A 17,394-nucleotide genomic window follows, 5' to 3' on the forward strand; every position below is an offset into this window, starting at 1 on the left:
CTTGCCCTGGCTTCCGTGGGTATTGAACCCAAGTGCGCTCTCGAATCAACAGCCTACATGGTCGTCTCCGTCTCGCATGTGTTTCTTGGGGAGCCCAGCACATGACAGAGGCTTCTCCTTCATGACCCCTGCCCTATGACGTTGCTGTTTAAGGGTGATCAGGATCAGACCAACCTATTCATTCGTCAAATCCTAAACCAAACAGGTGGGGACTGAAAACCAACACTCTGGTATCTCAATGAATAAAGCTTTATTTTAATGCAAAATAAAACAAGAAAAATTTGTATGTTCATATATAACAGCATCCAAAATGTTTTCTGTGGTACAAATGGGATCATTCTAAAAAGTCTGTGAAGAATTCATTCTCTGCCCCCATATGCCAAAATATGATTTCACATAATTTATCTTCAGAACTTATGAACAGACTTGGTGCCAAAAAAGCGCAGGAAAACACTAGAAGAAGCGACTGTATCCACAGTAGGGTTTGTTTTTACGTTCCAGTAGTAAACAGCACTGCGGACAACATAGATGGAACCGCACACGCTCTCAGAGCTGAGTGAGGAGACAGTCTCGGTCTTTGGGGTTAGTTCACTGTGCACTCCAGGCTTGGGAGTTAAGCCCATCTTTAAAAGTCAGGAGCTGTGTGATTCTATCAATATTTAAGGACATGAGGGAGAAAAGAGTTTCCCTTAGAAGTAGTAGCTGCATATGAGATTCTAGGCTTATTTTAGATATCTATCTTTTATTCTCCTTTTTTTTTTTTTTTTTTTTTCTGTTTTTTTTTTTCAGAGAGGTGACTTTGTAGGGATATCTTATGGAGACTCCTCTTTCTGGTCTCATTGTGGCATCATTTCCAACTAAGTCGGTGGGAACTGGGAGGGCAGAGAAGTACTCCCGTGGCTGGTTCTGGATCCCACTCCCTCCTGCCTAATTGCACCAAGTCTGGACCTTTTGTTGCTCCTGGACTCAAAAGCAGTAGGGTGTCTACCCAATTTAGCACCAATTTGAGGGCAGTTCGTTGCGGATTTCAGAGTTTAATGCCTACGGAGATTTTATAGGCATACATCCCTCCCCAAACTGTGCAGATCTCTCTATCCGCCCTGAAAGGCTAAGATGTCTCTCCAAAGAAAACAACTGCTGGGGCTACAGGTTAGGGGAACGAATGCCCCTCAAAGGCCGGATCCTTATTATGCACATAGACTCCATGCATGACAGCTCCTCAAGTTGTCAGATGCATTTCCTTCAGAAGATAGTTCAACAAGTTCACAGATCTTTGAAGGGAATAATGAGTCATGTTTTAATTTTATTTAGTTGGTGGCACAAAGAGAGCCACAAGGAAGTTTCCAACCTCCTTTATCGGGCAGCATGCATGGTTTCCTCCATGGGGTCATGGTGGGTCTGTGGATCTCCTCACACCCTTGATTATAAGATCTTTGCTCCATGCTGTCCTGTGGGGTCAACGCATGTTGACTTACATATCTAAGAATAATGTGCTTCACGGTAATTTTATTTTCCAATTTTTGTTTGTTACTCGATTATGATATAAGAAGGTGCTCCTGTCTTTGAGATTGCCTTTCATCCACTGATTTAATATTGTGGGGAACCAATTTTCTACCAAGGGTGATATTGCCACAGTCCAATGGCGCAAGGGGTTAACGAGATGCAGTGTTTCTCTTCCTGGCAGAGGACTGAATTCTCCTGCATCTAAAAGTTTGCAATGGTCTGCTCCCTTTCCCATCTCCCCTCCTGCAAAAAGGGATAAACAAGAGCTCCTTCAAATATCTCACGACTCAAGGCCAAAACATCATTTCCAGGCCTCAGCGACCCAGCAGTCAGATCAGGAGTCAGGTGGGTGTGTGCTGATGGGTTTGCAGCTCACTGTGCTACTCTGTTCCTGTGGGGAGGGGCGTTATGGTATTCTGAGCAACGAGCAGACACCAGATTGAGTCTCGCCAAGGCCATAAATAAATGGGGAACTACTTCCTGCTACTGGGCACCTACTGACTACAGGCTGGCCTTCTAAACACTCTAAACCACCAGTTCTCCTAGATACTGGGAGAGAGTTCTGCAGCCTCTGGGTGCTGGCAAGTGGAGGGTTGGTTCACAGGCTCTTATGAAGCTTACATTCGAGCTGTTCTTAACGTGGCCTGGCTTGATGGAGCCTCTGTGTGCTTCTTTCGGGCGGGGTCAAATTGGGCGTGTATTGTACTTCAAGCAAGAAAACGGCTGTCATCTCGTTTTTGTCCACTTGAAGAGCAGTTTCAAATCACTGGCTGCCCCGCAGGATTAGCAAATGTTTTATTGACTGTGAATACAGCGCAAGACCGTATTTGGTGCAGCTTGCCCCGAGCCTGTGAGCAGGAGGCATTGTGCAACGTGGGGAAGATGGGCATTCTTCCTACAGGGCCACTCCTCCAACATGCACAGGATATCTCACCCTCTCGCACTGCCTCTGGCTGCCTCTCGTGTGGCCTTGGCCTTAATCCAGAAGGAGACTCCTGGCTTGGCTATGTCTAATAGCCTAGAGAAATTTGACTCAAAATGCAACATGCCCAAGAGCTGATTTTAACGCTCCCAAGCGCGTTACATTTCCCTCACTTTATCCTTCTCTTCCTGGAAGTTTATTTATTTCGAGGGTAAAGTGTCATTCAGTGTGTTGGCAGAGAAGCCCGGGAGCTCACCTGCCCCTCACCTCTAGGTGAGCAGGGCCTGAGCCCCTCAACCTCCGTGCACACGTTGCGAAAGGTCTAAGGTGCCTGGCTCAAGAGGGATGACAGATAGAGAAGACCAACTTGACAGTCTATTTATTAAGATGGTCAAGGCAATTGTACTTTAGAAAATGATACCTCTTAAAGTCCAGTAAATAACACTATTTATGTCTAAAACCAGCAGCTGCTTCATTCCTGGTAATAGAACTCTATTTTAACTTAAAAAAACACCTAAACTGGGTTGGATACTCTATAGTTAATAATACTAGAATTTATTAAGTCCTGTCAGGCAGAGGTATTCTAATCTCAGCCAAAACATGTCTAAATGGAACTCAATACTTTTTTTGTTTTGTGTTGTTTTGAGGGAATGGAGAAGGAGCGGCAAGGCTTTACGTCTCTTAAGAGCCATTGAACGATTCAAACGGCTGCCCCCAGATTTTGCTGTTTCTCAGTCTTCTGTTGTGTTCTCATTTGGGTCAGGTTGGAAGTTTTAGAAGTCTTGCTGAAATAAGTAGAAAATCACTGCAAAGCTCAAAGGAAATGGGATGGGTTTTAGAGGGCGGGGTGTCAGCTTTTCCAAGCCATAAAGACCTTCTAGTCCCAGTTGGAGATGCTGGCCTGGCCTGGGTGCTCCCCCGACTTTTGTTAATGAAATACAGCGGATGTAGAATGATCTGGTTTTATGCCTCTTTTCCTTTCCCCTCTGATTTTTTTTTCCTTTTTATTTCCTTCCTCATCAAACTTTCCAGAAAGCATTTTTATCTTACATTCTCCATACTGGTAATCACATACCTTCACACATACACACACGCGTACACATACACACACACACAGTCAGTCACTGCCATCTACCACTCCCTGGTCATCAATCCCAGAGGCTACAGTCAGCCCCTCCCTGTCCCCGGGTGCAGATGGCACTGTTTGGCACTGAGTGTGGAATTGGCATCTCCGGATCGTTGCTTCCTGTGTGACCTAAGCAACGAGCCCTCTCTTTTCCAACTACATTTTAGCCCTCAAGTGGGAGCCTTAAAGTCGAGGCCCCGGTTCCAGTAATTACAGGCAGGAGATTTGGAGATGGTTCTGAAACCGGATATCTCCATGCAATCACGCCTGGGACTCGGGGGAAGGAAGGTGAGGATCAGGGGATTTTCAGCCCTCTTAACCTGATCGCCTTGGTCCTTGGACTATATTCCTTCTGGAATCTCTGACTAGCTTTAAACATTCTCTCAGGACACTAATACTGCATTCGTGTTGTGTTTTATATATATATATATATATATATATGTATATATATATATATATATACACATATGGCAAGGAAATGTAAAATACTTATACCAGACGAGTGGTACGAGGAACCTGAGAAATTCTACAAAGAGAGAAATGCAGTCTTCTTCTGGGTATAAACATTTCAAAGAGATCACTAGTCATGTCTGCTGTTGGTTTGTTTTCTCAATGAGAAAACTACTCATTTAAGACACCCATATTTGCAGCCACTCTCAGGTGGCTGAGGCTCAGCCTCTGAGAGTCTCTGTGCTGCCAGTTCCATGGGGCTTGTGCGCACCAGGAAGGCACTTGTGGTATGTCCATTGTTCTTTGTCACTTGCCTGTTTACCTGCCGCTCTCACGGAATTGAACAATTCTAAATGCATTTCAGATCTCAGGCAGTACTGTTTTGATGGACCCTGTCCTTTCTCTTCCTTCTGATCCCCCGTCCTCCTGTCCCCTCCTTTTTCCCTCTGGTTAGCAGTCAAGTGTTGCAACCTCGGTGAGAAGAACCTATCTGTGCCCTGGAGAATTCTGAACAGGAGGAAGGTCTTACAGTCTAGGAAGGGCAAAGGTGATGTTAGCCGTCTCCCCTTCTGGGCTGGGCTGGGCTGGGCTGGGCGTGGTGATATTCAGTTACACAGCTGCAGTCATGGGGTTCTTCTGCCTGGGATCCTGGGCTCGGTAGGGGTACTGGTCCGGGCTGCCCCCTCGGGGCCCTGGTCTACCCATTTCCTGATAGGCTGGCACTCTGGGGTGCTGAGGAGGGGAAGGCGGGACATCTTGTCGGAAGGGTCCTTTATGCTGGGGGGCTGGTGGAGGAGGGTAGTACTGAGGATACCGGAGGTCTGCAAGCCTCAGATCCGGGGGACGTGGGTAGCTCCCTTTGGGAGGATGCACAGGATGAGCCCCTGGGTAATACGGGAGCTCCCTTTCTTTGTAGAGCCCTCGAGGTGTGGCCGTCAGATAGTCTATAGGATCAGCTGGTCCTCCCCTGGAAAGAGAAGAACAGACACATATCAGTAGCTGCTAAGGGAGCTGCCCGACCGAAGACCCCGTTCCTCAGCCTCCTGCGTAGTTTGGCATGGTCATTGACTAGGCCTGGCCCATGGGACGTGAACAGAAGTGGTGTGTGCCCTTAAAGAGAAGAGAGGGAATCTTCTTCTTCCCCTCTCCCCTTCCTGTTGGCCATCGGAGTGGCCGTTTTTAACTACAAGGGGCGCACTTTGGCTCCCTTACAGCTAGGATCGTTGGACCTGCCCCCTTCTCTGCCCCCCTGAAGCCTGTCACGGGTAGTGGGAGAAATGTGCAGGTTATTCAGAGTTATACAGTTCCCAGGGGCTGTACTCATCTCTAGGTCTGTGGGGGTGCTTTTGACATGGACCATAGTCTTGGTCTAACTCCGGTTAGCTTCTGGGCCACCCCTATGTGCTCTCCCCTCTCTACAGTTCCTAGAAAAAGTCCTGAGTCAGAGCTGGGGATTATCCACGTAGCGCCTTGATAGAAACAATTCTACCACGAAGTCAAGAAGTACCAGTAGCAGAGTGGGAAAAGCCAAACCAGCTGTAAGTTGCATTGTGTAATGAGTAGGCACACAGAAAGGTCCAGGGCAACAATAAACACTAACAGAAAGTGACCCTGTCTGGATCTCTCTACTAAGACAACAAGCATCTTCTGTTCCATTTGCTACAACAGAAGCAATACGTCTCCAAACAGCGTACAGATGACTGCATCTTATCTAGCCTGGGGTTAAACAGATGAGTTCTGTTTGCAGCTCTTAAAATCCCATAAACCTTCTGTGCACGTATTCACCACCACCATCACCAGATCCTTCCCACATTCCACCACTCTGCCTGTTATAATTTTTTGAAGGAAAAAAAAAGCAACAATAATAATTAATGAAAATCTCTTCAATGTCAGAGTACAAATTGGTAGAACACTTGGAAGAAATGACAGAGCTAGAAGAATACGGCGTCTGTGGTTCATCAAGCACTGTCAATGAGGGTCGAAATCACCCTGTAATCTGCAGAATCTGATGTTAAAACAGCTCTGTAAGTTCCCCAAATCAATGAAGGGTTGACGAGCTCCGAGTGTGGGTGCGTGGGGAAAGCAGCGTGTGAGGACATTCATAAGGATGAACAATAGAACTCTCGCTCTACTGTTTTATGTCTTAATTTGGCTATACGTAATAATGAAAGATCCTTCAGCTTGGGGTAATCTAGTTAGAGTTTTCAGATAAAAAAATTAAATTGTTTGTGTACAAGCTATTACAGCATCAACTGCTATTATTCAGCGCAGTTTGCTTTGCTCTATTTTAAATTGCCCATGACAAATAGAGCACAAATGCATAATCTGTCACTCCAGCCCTGGGAAATAGAGGATCAGGGTTACATCTCCCCTTTCCTTTACAATTTTATCTTTGATTTAGAAAACTTCCAGCATTCGCTAGATCTTTTGTCATAAAATATTGTAAGCACCAACACCCCCCCCCCCCCCCCCACCGCCGCTCCCTTTCTATTTCCTTTTGGTTCATGCTGGAGATTTCTGAAACACTTAAAAAAAAAAATCCTTAACCTGTGCTTTCTCTCGAAATCTACTGAAGCTATTTCTCTGCATGAAGTGAAACATGTGGTTTTTCTGCACTCATTTTAAGCCCTTGGGATAAATCACTGACATTTGTAACACACAAACATTATCTGCCTTAAAATGAACATACAACCCATGCTCCCTCTGGACCCTCTTAGCGGGAATGTTTCCTGTTTAAAATGGAAAGAGAGAAAGGAGGGATTCCAGGCCTTGGACGTTTAGGGTCCTGTTCTTTCCCTGGAGATTTCTCTCCTTTAAAACAGAACATTATAAAAGACAGGCACACCTTGTTGGGTTTTTTTTATTTATTTTTTTATTTTTGGAGAGACAACCCAGATCAAGTGGTGACGGGGCAGAAGCCACCCTGAATGTGCTGTGACAGCACAGGCTGTGTGCTTGTGGTGGGGGTGGGGCGGGAACAGTCATCTCCTCTCCCACACCTCACCCCTGCGACTCGTCCACTCTCATAGCAAGGGGCAGGCAGGCTTCCCCCGGGCAGATGGGAAAGAACTCAAGAGTTTTGGGGTTCCGTATCCCTTTCTCTGAGGGGACGTTTTATGGCTGGGGGTTTGCTTACATGTGGCAGAAACCAAGTGAGGTAGCTGCTCTTTGTCAAGAAATGAAATCATGGAAACTGTCTTTTCCCGTAGAACTCATCAAAACAGTTATTGTTTTTAATTTTTCATAGAGAAGAAAAACAATGAGCTGGCCTATAAAAACACTGTTTAAGGTTCAAAGCGTGTTAGAGGAATTTTTCTTTCTTTGATGGGGGGGGGTGCTGCTGTTGTTTATAATAACTTTTTGCTCAAAACTGGGCATTTCTTACAGACTTTTGCCAGAACAACTTCTAAGTGCTGGTGAGAATTGTCTGTGTACCTCTGTGCACACGCAGGCTGACACAGACACAGCCACACACATGAAAAGAAAATAAAAAAGCCCTCCTCGTTACCTTGATAGCATAAAAAAAGGAGAAGAAAGAGCTGAAATTTTAGCTCTGTTGATCTTGAGTTTCCCTTTCTTGGTTTCTTTATTTGGGTGAAATTTAGTGTTTGTAGGAAAGCGCAAAAGCCGATCCATTCTGGGGCCTAAGAAATGTTATCAGAGTGACTGATGTTGCATGTTGTGAACCAACCCTGAGAGATCCAGGGGCAGCCTCCTCCGGAGACTGATGAAAACAAGGACCCACATAGCGAATGTATCTCTACTTCATGACCCCTCATTTTTCAGGTGACCTCCTGAGTTTTATTTGGATGTGTTATTAGCTTTCATAAAAAACACTTTCAATTGAAAATTTCACTCTGGAATCATCTTTGCCTAAGGAAGGAAAAAGTCTATATTTGCTTTCTTTATAATAGAACTCTTTGGGGAAGTTATCCCGAAAATATCTATATTTTTATCTTTTTCTTTACTAACATTTTTTTTTTTATTTTAATTTGAGAGAGGGCCTACAAGTGAGGGAGAGGGGCAGAGGGAGGGAGGGGGGAGAGAAAGAGGGAGGGAAGGGGGGAGGGAGGGAGAGAGAGGGAGAGAGAGAGAGAGAGAGAGAGAGAGAGAGAGAGAGAGAGAGAATCTCAAGCAGGCTCCACGCTCAGTGCAGACTCAGAGCCTGTTGACAGGCTCGATCCCACGACCCTGGGATCATGACCTGAGCTGAAATCAAGAATCAGATGCTCAACCGACCGAGTCACCCAGGCGCCCTGAAAATATCTATATTTTTAAAATGTCAATGATTTTTTTCCACATTTTTCACTGTTCACTTTTTTTCCTATTTTATTCTTGATTAGGCTCATTTCTTTTTTTTTAATTTTTTTTTTACTGTTTTTATTTATTTTTGAGACAGAGAGAGACAGAGCATGAGCAGGGGAGGGGCAGAGAGATTGGGAGACACAGAATCCGAAGGAGGCTCCAGGTTCTGGGCTGTCAGCACAGAGCCCGACGTGGGGCTTGAGCTCACGGACTGTGAGATCATGACCTGAGCCGAAGTCGGACGCTTAACCAACTGAGCCACCCAGGCGCCCCTTGGCTCATTTCTGGAGGCCAAAAGAGTCAGCTTTTTCCTGGAGGAATCACAGGAAGTAGCTCAGTTATACAGTTTCCAATCCCACAGATGCAGATGCTAACCTTTAAGCCGAAACATCACAAGGCTGTATGGTGTTGATATGGGAAGAAAGAGTAATGATCCCTTACTTTACATGAGGTTTGTCTCTTTTTGCCATCTCACTATGTTACTATTCTTCATTAAGGAAAACAGGGGCTGAAAATCAGAGGCTGAGCAAGTCAGAGAGCCAGCCCCTGGGTACCAACAGTCTTCACTCTACGGAAAGACATAAGGCATGCTCCAATATTTGCTAAGACAATCCTGTGTGGGGAAAGGGCTCAGTATGGGATAAATCAAGTCACTGGCAAAACCTCATAACTAGGAATGGCGTGGCTATATTTCCTGGAATAGATGAAGGGGCATGAGCAATTTTGAGCCCTCCCATCTGCCCCTGCTCTCCCTACTCCTCCCTTTCTCAACTGCAAAGAAAATCTCTTTTTTCTGCACTCACCCCAGTAGGTCATTCTCACCTTACATGGGTGAAAGACTTGTTATATACCGGACTAGAGCACAAGCATCTTGAAGGAACTGAGTCTCATATATCTGGTGATCTCCCTCTGAGCTGGGCACATGGCTTTATGTATCTAGGCTCATAAATAAACGTACGTTGAATTTGTTAAGGAGAGTTTAAAGAGAAAACCCACAAACAAGCACGATAACCGTACAGGGTCAGAGGTGTATGTAAGGTGTGGAAATAAGTCAGTGGGTAGAAAAATAAAAGGAAGTGATGGACTCTCATTGACAGCCAGAGTTTGGCAATGGTTGAGATACGACTGGTCTCTATTTTTTCCTGTTTTATTGAGAAATAATCGACATACATCACTGTACAAGTTTAAGATGCACAGCCTGACGGTTTGATTTACAAATATGTGAAGTTATTACCACAAGTTTTAGCTAACATCCATCTTCTCATATTGCTATGATAAAAAGAAAAGAAAGAAGAAAAGAAAAAAGGGAAAAAATTCTCCTTGTGATAAGAACTCTTAGGATTGACACTCTTAACAGCTTTCCTATATACCATATGGCAGTGTTAGCTACAGTCATCATGCTGTGCATTACATGTGTATTACATGGTCTCTAATTTTTAAAGGAGGAAGGAGGGAGGGAGAAAAAGATGGTGGGCTGAAAAAAGGTGTTGGATTGGGTCCAACATGGAATAGCTATAAACTTTATCAGGGCATGGGTTAGTATATTTGTCTTGTTTTCCAAGAACAAAAGTATACTCTGTTGTCTTGTATCATACTTGAAACATAGTATGTGCTTAATAAACCTTGGGCTCACATTTAATTGCCTTGACTCACCAGTGAGGTCAATATGATCAACTAGTACACGTTAAGTGTATTTATTCAAGAATCTTTCATGGATTGTTTTTATTATTATCCAGCAAGGAAATTTTCTTTGTTTTTGTTATAAGCACAATAATCTAAGAACACTGCCATGTGTACATTTAAAAATACAGTATATAGGGTCTCAAAGGCCTTAGGAGGGTAATGTCAAAGGTGAAAATCAGGTGTAATCAACACAGTTTCAAGTACCTGGCCTTGAGGATTGATGAACATGAACCAGAGGTACAGGGGATGTCCAGGCCCCATCTGTCACAGTACTTCCCAACCTTTTCTTGACTGGAACACACATGATGGATGACTTTCATATAAGCCACCGGAGCCCAAGAGAGGCAGAAGCTAGGCTTATGCAAACTTCCTTACCACCTGTGGGAACACAAGGCCCTTCCCTCCCACTCAAGAAAGAACAAGGGGATTCAAGAACAATGGGAGCAACATTATGAAAGGAGAAAACTCAAATCTGTTGTAATTTATTAAAATAAGTTATTTGCAACCTTCAGTTCAAGTATCAGTAACAAATCCTTGCAATACAGAGCCGATCATAATTCACCTACGTGACTCAATGCTGAGCTCAAGAACCATCACTGTCTCTCATCTGATGAGCTTCTTTTAGGAGAAGAAAGGACAGGTGAAGTTGAAGAAGGACAGGGGAGAAACAACTCAGATTGAGACCCACTGGTGACTCGAAGAGAGTTTGCTTTGAGAAGGGATAAGTTCAGCAGGCACAAAAAGTGTGAAAGTCATAAAGAAATTATGAGAAAAGGTGAATACGTCCATCTTAGGCATCAGCATCAGCTTTCTCACTTGAGGAAAAACTTCCAAAAGGCAGATTCTTGTTCCTCTTATTTTCTGTAATACGATTGTGCTATTAGCAGCCAACACAAAGACAATTTCTTAACTTGCAAGGTAGCCTTTATGGATTTCCTTTTTTGGTAATAATGGACTGTGACCAAATTTGGGGTTCAGATGGGAGGAAGCAACATGATGTAAAACTCCCGGTGCTAAGAGAGGTACTTGTACCCCTTAGCAGAAAGCTGACATCTGGCAAAGCCATACTACTCTGAAGCATGCCACGCATGGATTATTTAGCGGCTGATCTGATGCCGATGCTTTGTTCTGTAGTTCTTCTACAAATATGGCAAAGCTAAAAGAAGATCAGCACAAACTAATACATTTGTAGGCGCTTGAGCTGCCCGTGTTATGTAGACAGAGATGCTTTTAGTCTGTGTTTGGAATTCCTTCGGTGTCAGGTTTCCAGTTACCAGGACTTCACCCTTCATTCAGGCATGAATGTGGTTGGCCAGGATTAGCAGAGCCCTCTGCAAGGTATATTACATGGCTTTGATTTTTGCAGATTTTGCAGAATCATAAAATATAATGATCATTTGATGGCTTGTGTTATAGAAATGATTTTGGGAAAAAAAATCTCCCTTTCATCACTCACATTTCCCATTGCGATATGAAGAGAGGGCTCTTACTCTTTGTTAAGAACTCGAGTGGGAAGAGATTGATCAGTAGATGTTTTTGGCCCTTGTTGACACCAAGGAAATGTTTGGAAAGAAAATGAAGGTAGAATGATAATGACTCAGTGCTCGGAAGACATTTCTACAACACTTTAAGACAGTAACTTCGATCGCCTGCATTTAATTCCTTTTTGAGTGTTTTTCAGCAATGGCCCCCCAAACACGAATTTAGTTATTAACAAATCGCATGTGCCAGCCACAAAGATGGGATCTGATGTAACCCTTTAGCAGATATTATCTGGAGAAGGGTCCCTACCAATGTTTCATCATATCAGATGGTGGGAGGTATTCCCGAAAAATGGTCCTGCCAAACTAATGTCCTTTATGAGGGTGTGTGAGGCTTCTGGTGGGTGCAGAGGACAATTAGGAGGGGCTGCATGAAAGCGTATAAGGAGAAGGAATCCCATGGAAAACTAGAACTGGTGAGTGGCCGCAAACAAAGTCATGAACTCCATCCGAACAATAGCTGCCTACAATTACCCTGTGGTGTTTTTAGCCACAGAAGAGGTTTCTTTAAAGAGAATGACAACCAAAGGAACAAATCATCATAACTTGTTAGGCCACTAAAATCATCTCTCTCTCTTTCTATTGTAACAGTGGTCTCAGAATTTCAATGCCTAAACACCGAGGATTTCATCCAATTGTCACGCAAGAGACAACGGTTCAATTTCAAGGTCAGACTGAGAGGGCCGACAGGTTCAACAGTGTACGGTCCTGAATTCTAAAGACAATTTCTCCTGCCCCTTAGGAGAAGCACTACATAGTTTCTTGTCCAAGGTTACTGCCTGGAGACAGGACATTCTAGGAGAAAAACACGTCGTTCGTGAGAGCTGCTTTTTCTTGATCAATTTAGATTATATGTATTTTTAGAGTCATACATACAATTTTTGGATAAGATACTCATGTATCTTATCCAAAGATATTCAGATATTCAGATATTCATGTCACTGCCACATCTTTACCTGCCCCTGTTCCTCTGCCATTAAGTTCTAAAGCTTGGGCAATAAGGAGATTTGGGTATAAACTACCTTCAGTCCTAGATCATCAGAATCCCTCTTCAGGAAGGGTACTTGAATACTTCCGTGATCGTGTTGTGTGTGTTTGGGTCAGGAAGAGCTTCTCTATCATTTCACTGAGACCCGAGAGAATCCTGCCACCACAGTTCTCCTATTCTTCAATTTAGAAGCAGAAATATAAGCGCTGAGAGGAGCTACCACCCTTCATGAGCTCAGGAATAGCTTCAGAAGAAGCCTCATTTAGAACTTCAGAGATATGAAACCCATGAAGCACTTTCCCGAGGGCCTACAGCAGGTCATTTTCTCCCCATTAATGCTTGTTCCTTACAGCAACTCTACAAGGTAGGTACTACTATTGTTTCTGGTTTGCAGATGAGGAAACTAAAGAACAGAGAGGTTAAGTAACTGGACGGAAGTCACACAGGAAGTAGCAGGGTCTAGATTCAAGCCCAGGCAGACCGACCTAGAGGCAACATGCTTAACCACTAACCTAGACCATTCACCCTCTAATCTTTCTTTCTTCTCACTGTTCACGATGTGCCCAGTCGAGGCAGGTAAGAAGGAATTCACAGATATTTTGCTGACATGGCTGGGGAACAGTGGGTGAGTGAGAAGTCGTTCAGAGCGGAGAGGCTGTTTGGAACCTGGTCGTGGAGGGGACCAGAATACCAGGGGTGGTGTGGGGAGCATTAGGACTGTGATTTTCATTCAGGGCGTGATGTGAATTACCTGTGGGATGGATGGGATGCCTCCACCTGGAGGTTCCTTAGGCAGCTCAAATCTTACAGGTACAAAATTAAACCATTACCTCCCCCCCCAAATCTGTTGCTCCTCCTGTGGTCCCTTTGGAGAATGATATGATCGACACAGCGACATCAGAAATGGTATAGGTCCTCCTCTCTGTCCTGCCCACTCCAGCCAGACAGCGGGTTCTAGAAAATGCTCTTTTGAGTATTCTTGGCTGTCCGTCCTCACTGGTCAGCCTTGCTTTAAAAGCTCACACCGCCTTTTCAGCTAGGCTAGCAATCGTATATTAGGACTAGCGGACGGGCAGGCAAAGCTATGGGCCAGCTTCACAAAAGAGCAGTTCAACACTGTAAAGCCAGGAGAATGCGAATCCAAAGGACAGTTGGATTTTGTAACCAACTCTGAAGCAATTTTGATCGTATTGTACTTACTCTCACATGAAAACATGGCACCGTTTGTAAAGACAGGTGAATTCAGTTTTCTTCTGGGGACTGTGTGCGCGTTTACATTTTTTGGATGTGATACTCTCAAATTGAAATCCTGACAACTACCAAGAAATTTTCGCTTGTACCTGAATATAAGGTCTGCTGTCAGCCTTTTTGTTTTTTTCCTCTCAAGATCAAGTAATCTCTTCTCCCAAAGTTATAAGACTAAGTGAGGCTTATATAACATATTTCATAAACCTCTGCGTTCACTTTCTGCCTTAAGAAATGAGCATGTTAGGGATGCCTGGGTGGCTCAGTTGGTTGGGCGTCCAGCTTCGGCTCAGGTCATGATCTCGTGGTCTGTGGGTTCGAGCCCACATCGGGTCCTGTGCTGACAGCTCAGAGCCTGGAACCTGCTTCGGATTCTGTGTCTCCCTCTCTATCTCTGTTCCACCCTCTTCCCCACGCCCTGTGTGTGTCTCTCTCTCTCTCTCTCTCTCTCTCTCTCAAAAAATAAATAAAATTAAAACAAATAAAAAAGAAAGAAATGAGCATGTGCGTGTTAGTATTTAATTTATAAGGTAGTTGAGGAGACAAATGGACCAGGGACCATATAGAAATGAGGAGAGCTGGGTTCACTCTTGGGTAGGAAGAATTTGACATCAGCACTTCCACATACTGCCTTGATTCCATCTCCATACATGTTTCCTGTGAAAAGGGTTTTCCTCATCCTTCTCTCAACAGTGACATGAGCTTCTTGGTCCCACCCTCCATGGTGGGACCAAGGGCACACTGAAGGAGGTACAGCCTGGCCCCAGAGCTCCATTCAGGGGGAGTTTGGATTTTGGAAATGGACCCAGTCACCATCGGCTTGGGTACATTTTGGAAATTTCTGGTATAACAGTCTTCCTGATGCCCCGCACCAAGGCAATGGGCCCATTCTCCAGTTTCCACCAGATAATAGATGGACGCGCTTTTGGCCTCTCCATAGTAAATGTGATGTGGAGTTGAATCGCCTCAGGACAATTTTCACCAAAGTCCAGAGGGTTGTTCGGGGCCTTCATCTCCTGTCTGTGCTAAGCAGGTTCCAAAGCCCCAGACTGGGCCTGGTGGGCACGCAGGCATCTCGGCTCTTGGCCCCACTCGGCCTGCCGGTCTGGAATCTAGCTCATTATTTGGCAGAGAGCTTTGGAGATAGCACGAGCATGACGGGTTCTATATAATATCACATTCTATTCAGCTTTCATTTTTGCAGATGAAATGGATTTATAGCACAAAGGTTACTGAACTGTATTGTCGACATGATTTTCAACAAATAATAAAAGTTATTAGGAGAGTCTTAGGTGCGGACTCCTGAGGAGCTCGCCCGTCTGGCCTTGGTCTCCTCCTCCTCTGATTGTTATGTGGCTGGTAAAGGCTGGTTATTAGTGTCATTACAAACCTTTTACTTCCAAATTCTCCTTTTATTGAAACCAGAGCATTCTTTGTTATTCCTCTCTCTGCCTTAGGATGGCCCGACTGTCAACCCGGCTTCTTTGGGTTCCATGCTTGCCTTTGATGCTGGTAAAATTGGGCAGCTAGCAAATCAAGGCTTATCATAACTCCACCTGATTGGGGCTATGAAATGACTCTGCTCTCATCATCATTCCGCCTTCATCATCATCATCATCATCATCATCTTCTTTTTGGTCTCCAGTGTTCTCGTATAGTTATTGTCCCGAGCCTTTACACAAGCCCCCTCCCGTGCCCCCGCCTCCACTCCTTTTAGCGAAAGGACTTGGGTCCAGAGCCATTGATGAGTGCTTTTAAAAAAGACAGAGCAAGACAAGCTTTTACCGTGAGTGAGCGCCTTCAGATGTTATTTCATCCTACATTTGTTCTCTAACTCCCTGATTTATTGATTTATTCCTCAAGCAATTCGAAGAAAACTGTAAATTCGCCCTGGCTTCTATTTCTCTGCGTGCTGCCTTGCTCTCAGCCACATTTGGTGACAGCACATATGCCAAAAGCAGTGATTCCCGCCTGTTTTATCGCATGCATTCTATTATCAGCACGGCGGCAACCTGATTTCTTAAAATCAGTCACGGAGCCGAAGCTTTAATAATTTAAATAAAAGCTTACCATAGAAAAGCAAATATTTACATATTTGAGTCGTCTAATTGAAAGAAATCAATTAAAAGCAAATGCCGAAGTCATTTAAAACTAAAGAGCCATTACCAAATAAAATGTTATTTACCGTTTGCCCCCACGCCGGCTTGTTTGCAAACTTCAGGAGACTTGGGAATCCAGGCTCTCCCTTTGCTGTTGTGGACCTGACGTGCCGGGCCTACCGGCCTTTTCGGAACTAGATCTCATGCGTCTGTGCGGGTGGGAGGCACTCTCAGGATGTGCTCTAGTGGGGAGAGCGTGGGGCTCAGAGACAGAGGTTGGGCTTGGACTGAGCAAGGCACCGCAGGGAAATACGAACCAGGTGACTTGACTTTTCCTGAACCTCACTTGAGCTCGTAAGTGAAGTGGGGATAGCATGACGGCCTTCCCCCCCCCTCCCCCCGCCCCTTGCAGGAACCGGGTAAGAAAGAACACACAGACCAATCACACTGAGATACTCAATACTCCTTGAATTTGAAGTCACACTCGGTCAGTTTTAAAAGAAATAAAGCTGCGTCTTCCATATGGAGTTTAAAGGGACTCCAAAGACCTAGAAGGAGCAAGTAAACAAATTCATAAGCAAATCTGAAATTTATGACTGAGCGCTAACGGACCCTGTGCGTCCTATTCTACGGAAATATGTGTCGACATAGGAAATCCTCTAACAGAGATTGCAACTTATATATAGGCCTATAGAATGAACACAAACACACACACACACACACACACACCCCACATATATTCATATACGGTCACTATATATGTTCATGTTCTTGTACAGCGTATCCATCTATCTATCTCCGGTGAGAGAAAGAGAAAGAAAGAGTCTCACGTGATATTTTTTAAACATTTCCGCTAGTTGCTAACATTTGAACATTGAGGGCTTTCACATAAAAATTCATCTTTCCTGTTTTTCTTTAAACCTGGGCCTTGCCTTCCTTTAAGGCTATACTCAGTGGGAGCCACCCCCAGAGGCAGGGTTTAGTCCTCCCCAGAATCCCCTCCTGCTTTGCTTCTGTCCTTGAACGCTCCCACCTGCCCTAGCTGTTAGGGCTGTAGCCCCTGCCCTGTGGGAATACATCCCCCCTCCCCATACCCCGCCCCCCCCACCCGGGGTCTGCATGGCCACATTCAGGTGACGGCGTCCACTTTAGAGGTGCATGTTATCCAAATTCCCCGCTTTAAGGAGCATCCGTGTTCTGGAAGCACACTGAAATTTCTATTACCATACCTGGTCCACCTGTAAATCTTGAAAAGGAAATTCTCTGTGAAGACCTCTGTGCAAGAGAGAGCTGCAGTGTGGAGAAGAGACCCCGGGTAGGAACTACAGAGACTGGCTCATATCCCAGGGGGTCTCAGACAAGTCATTTTACTTTCTGAGACCTTATCTTCAACTCTGTAAAGTGAAGAGGTGGCCCCCAGTGAGTCACCGGGGGTTGCAATTTCAGGACCCTTCCAGGAAACCACACAGGCTCCAGTCCAAATTGACCTTAGGTCACACTGCTGCATTTCAGCCTGACCTCTGCCTGTGACC

General features: G+C 44.8%; 1 protein-coding gene across 2 annotated transcripts in view; it reads right to left on the minus strand.

The window, feature by feature from the left end:
* Positions 1-237: 237 nt before the first annotated feature.
* Positions 238-17,394, minus strand: part of PARD3B (par-3 family cell polarity regulator beta) — a 1,005,179-nt gene continuing 988,022 nt past the window's right edge. For both annotated transcript variants that reach the window (XM_049615864.1, XM_049615867.1), the window contains one exon: positions 238-4,968. In XM_049615864.1, the coding sequence (XP_049471821.1) occupies positions 4,611-4,968 (358 nt within the window). In that variant the 3' untranslated portion in view covers positions 238-4,610. The remainder of the gene's footprint in view (positions 4,969-17,394) is intronic.

The sequence above is a fragment of the Panthera uncia genome, assembly GCF_023721935.1.
Source record: "Panthera uncia isolate 11264 chromosome C1 unlocalized genomic scaffold, Puncia_PCG_1.0 HiC_scaffold_3, whole genome shotgun sequence".
In the NCBI taxonomy this organism is placed as follows: Eukaryota; Metazoa; Chordata; class Mammalia; order Carnivora; family Felidae; genus Panthera; species Panthera uncia.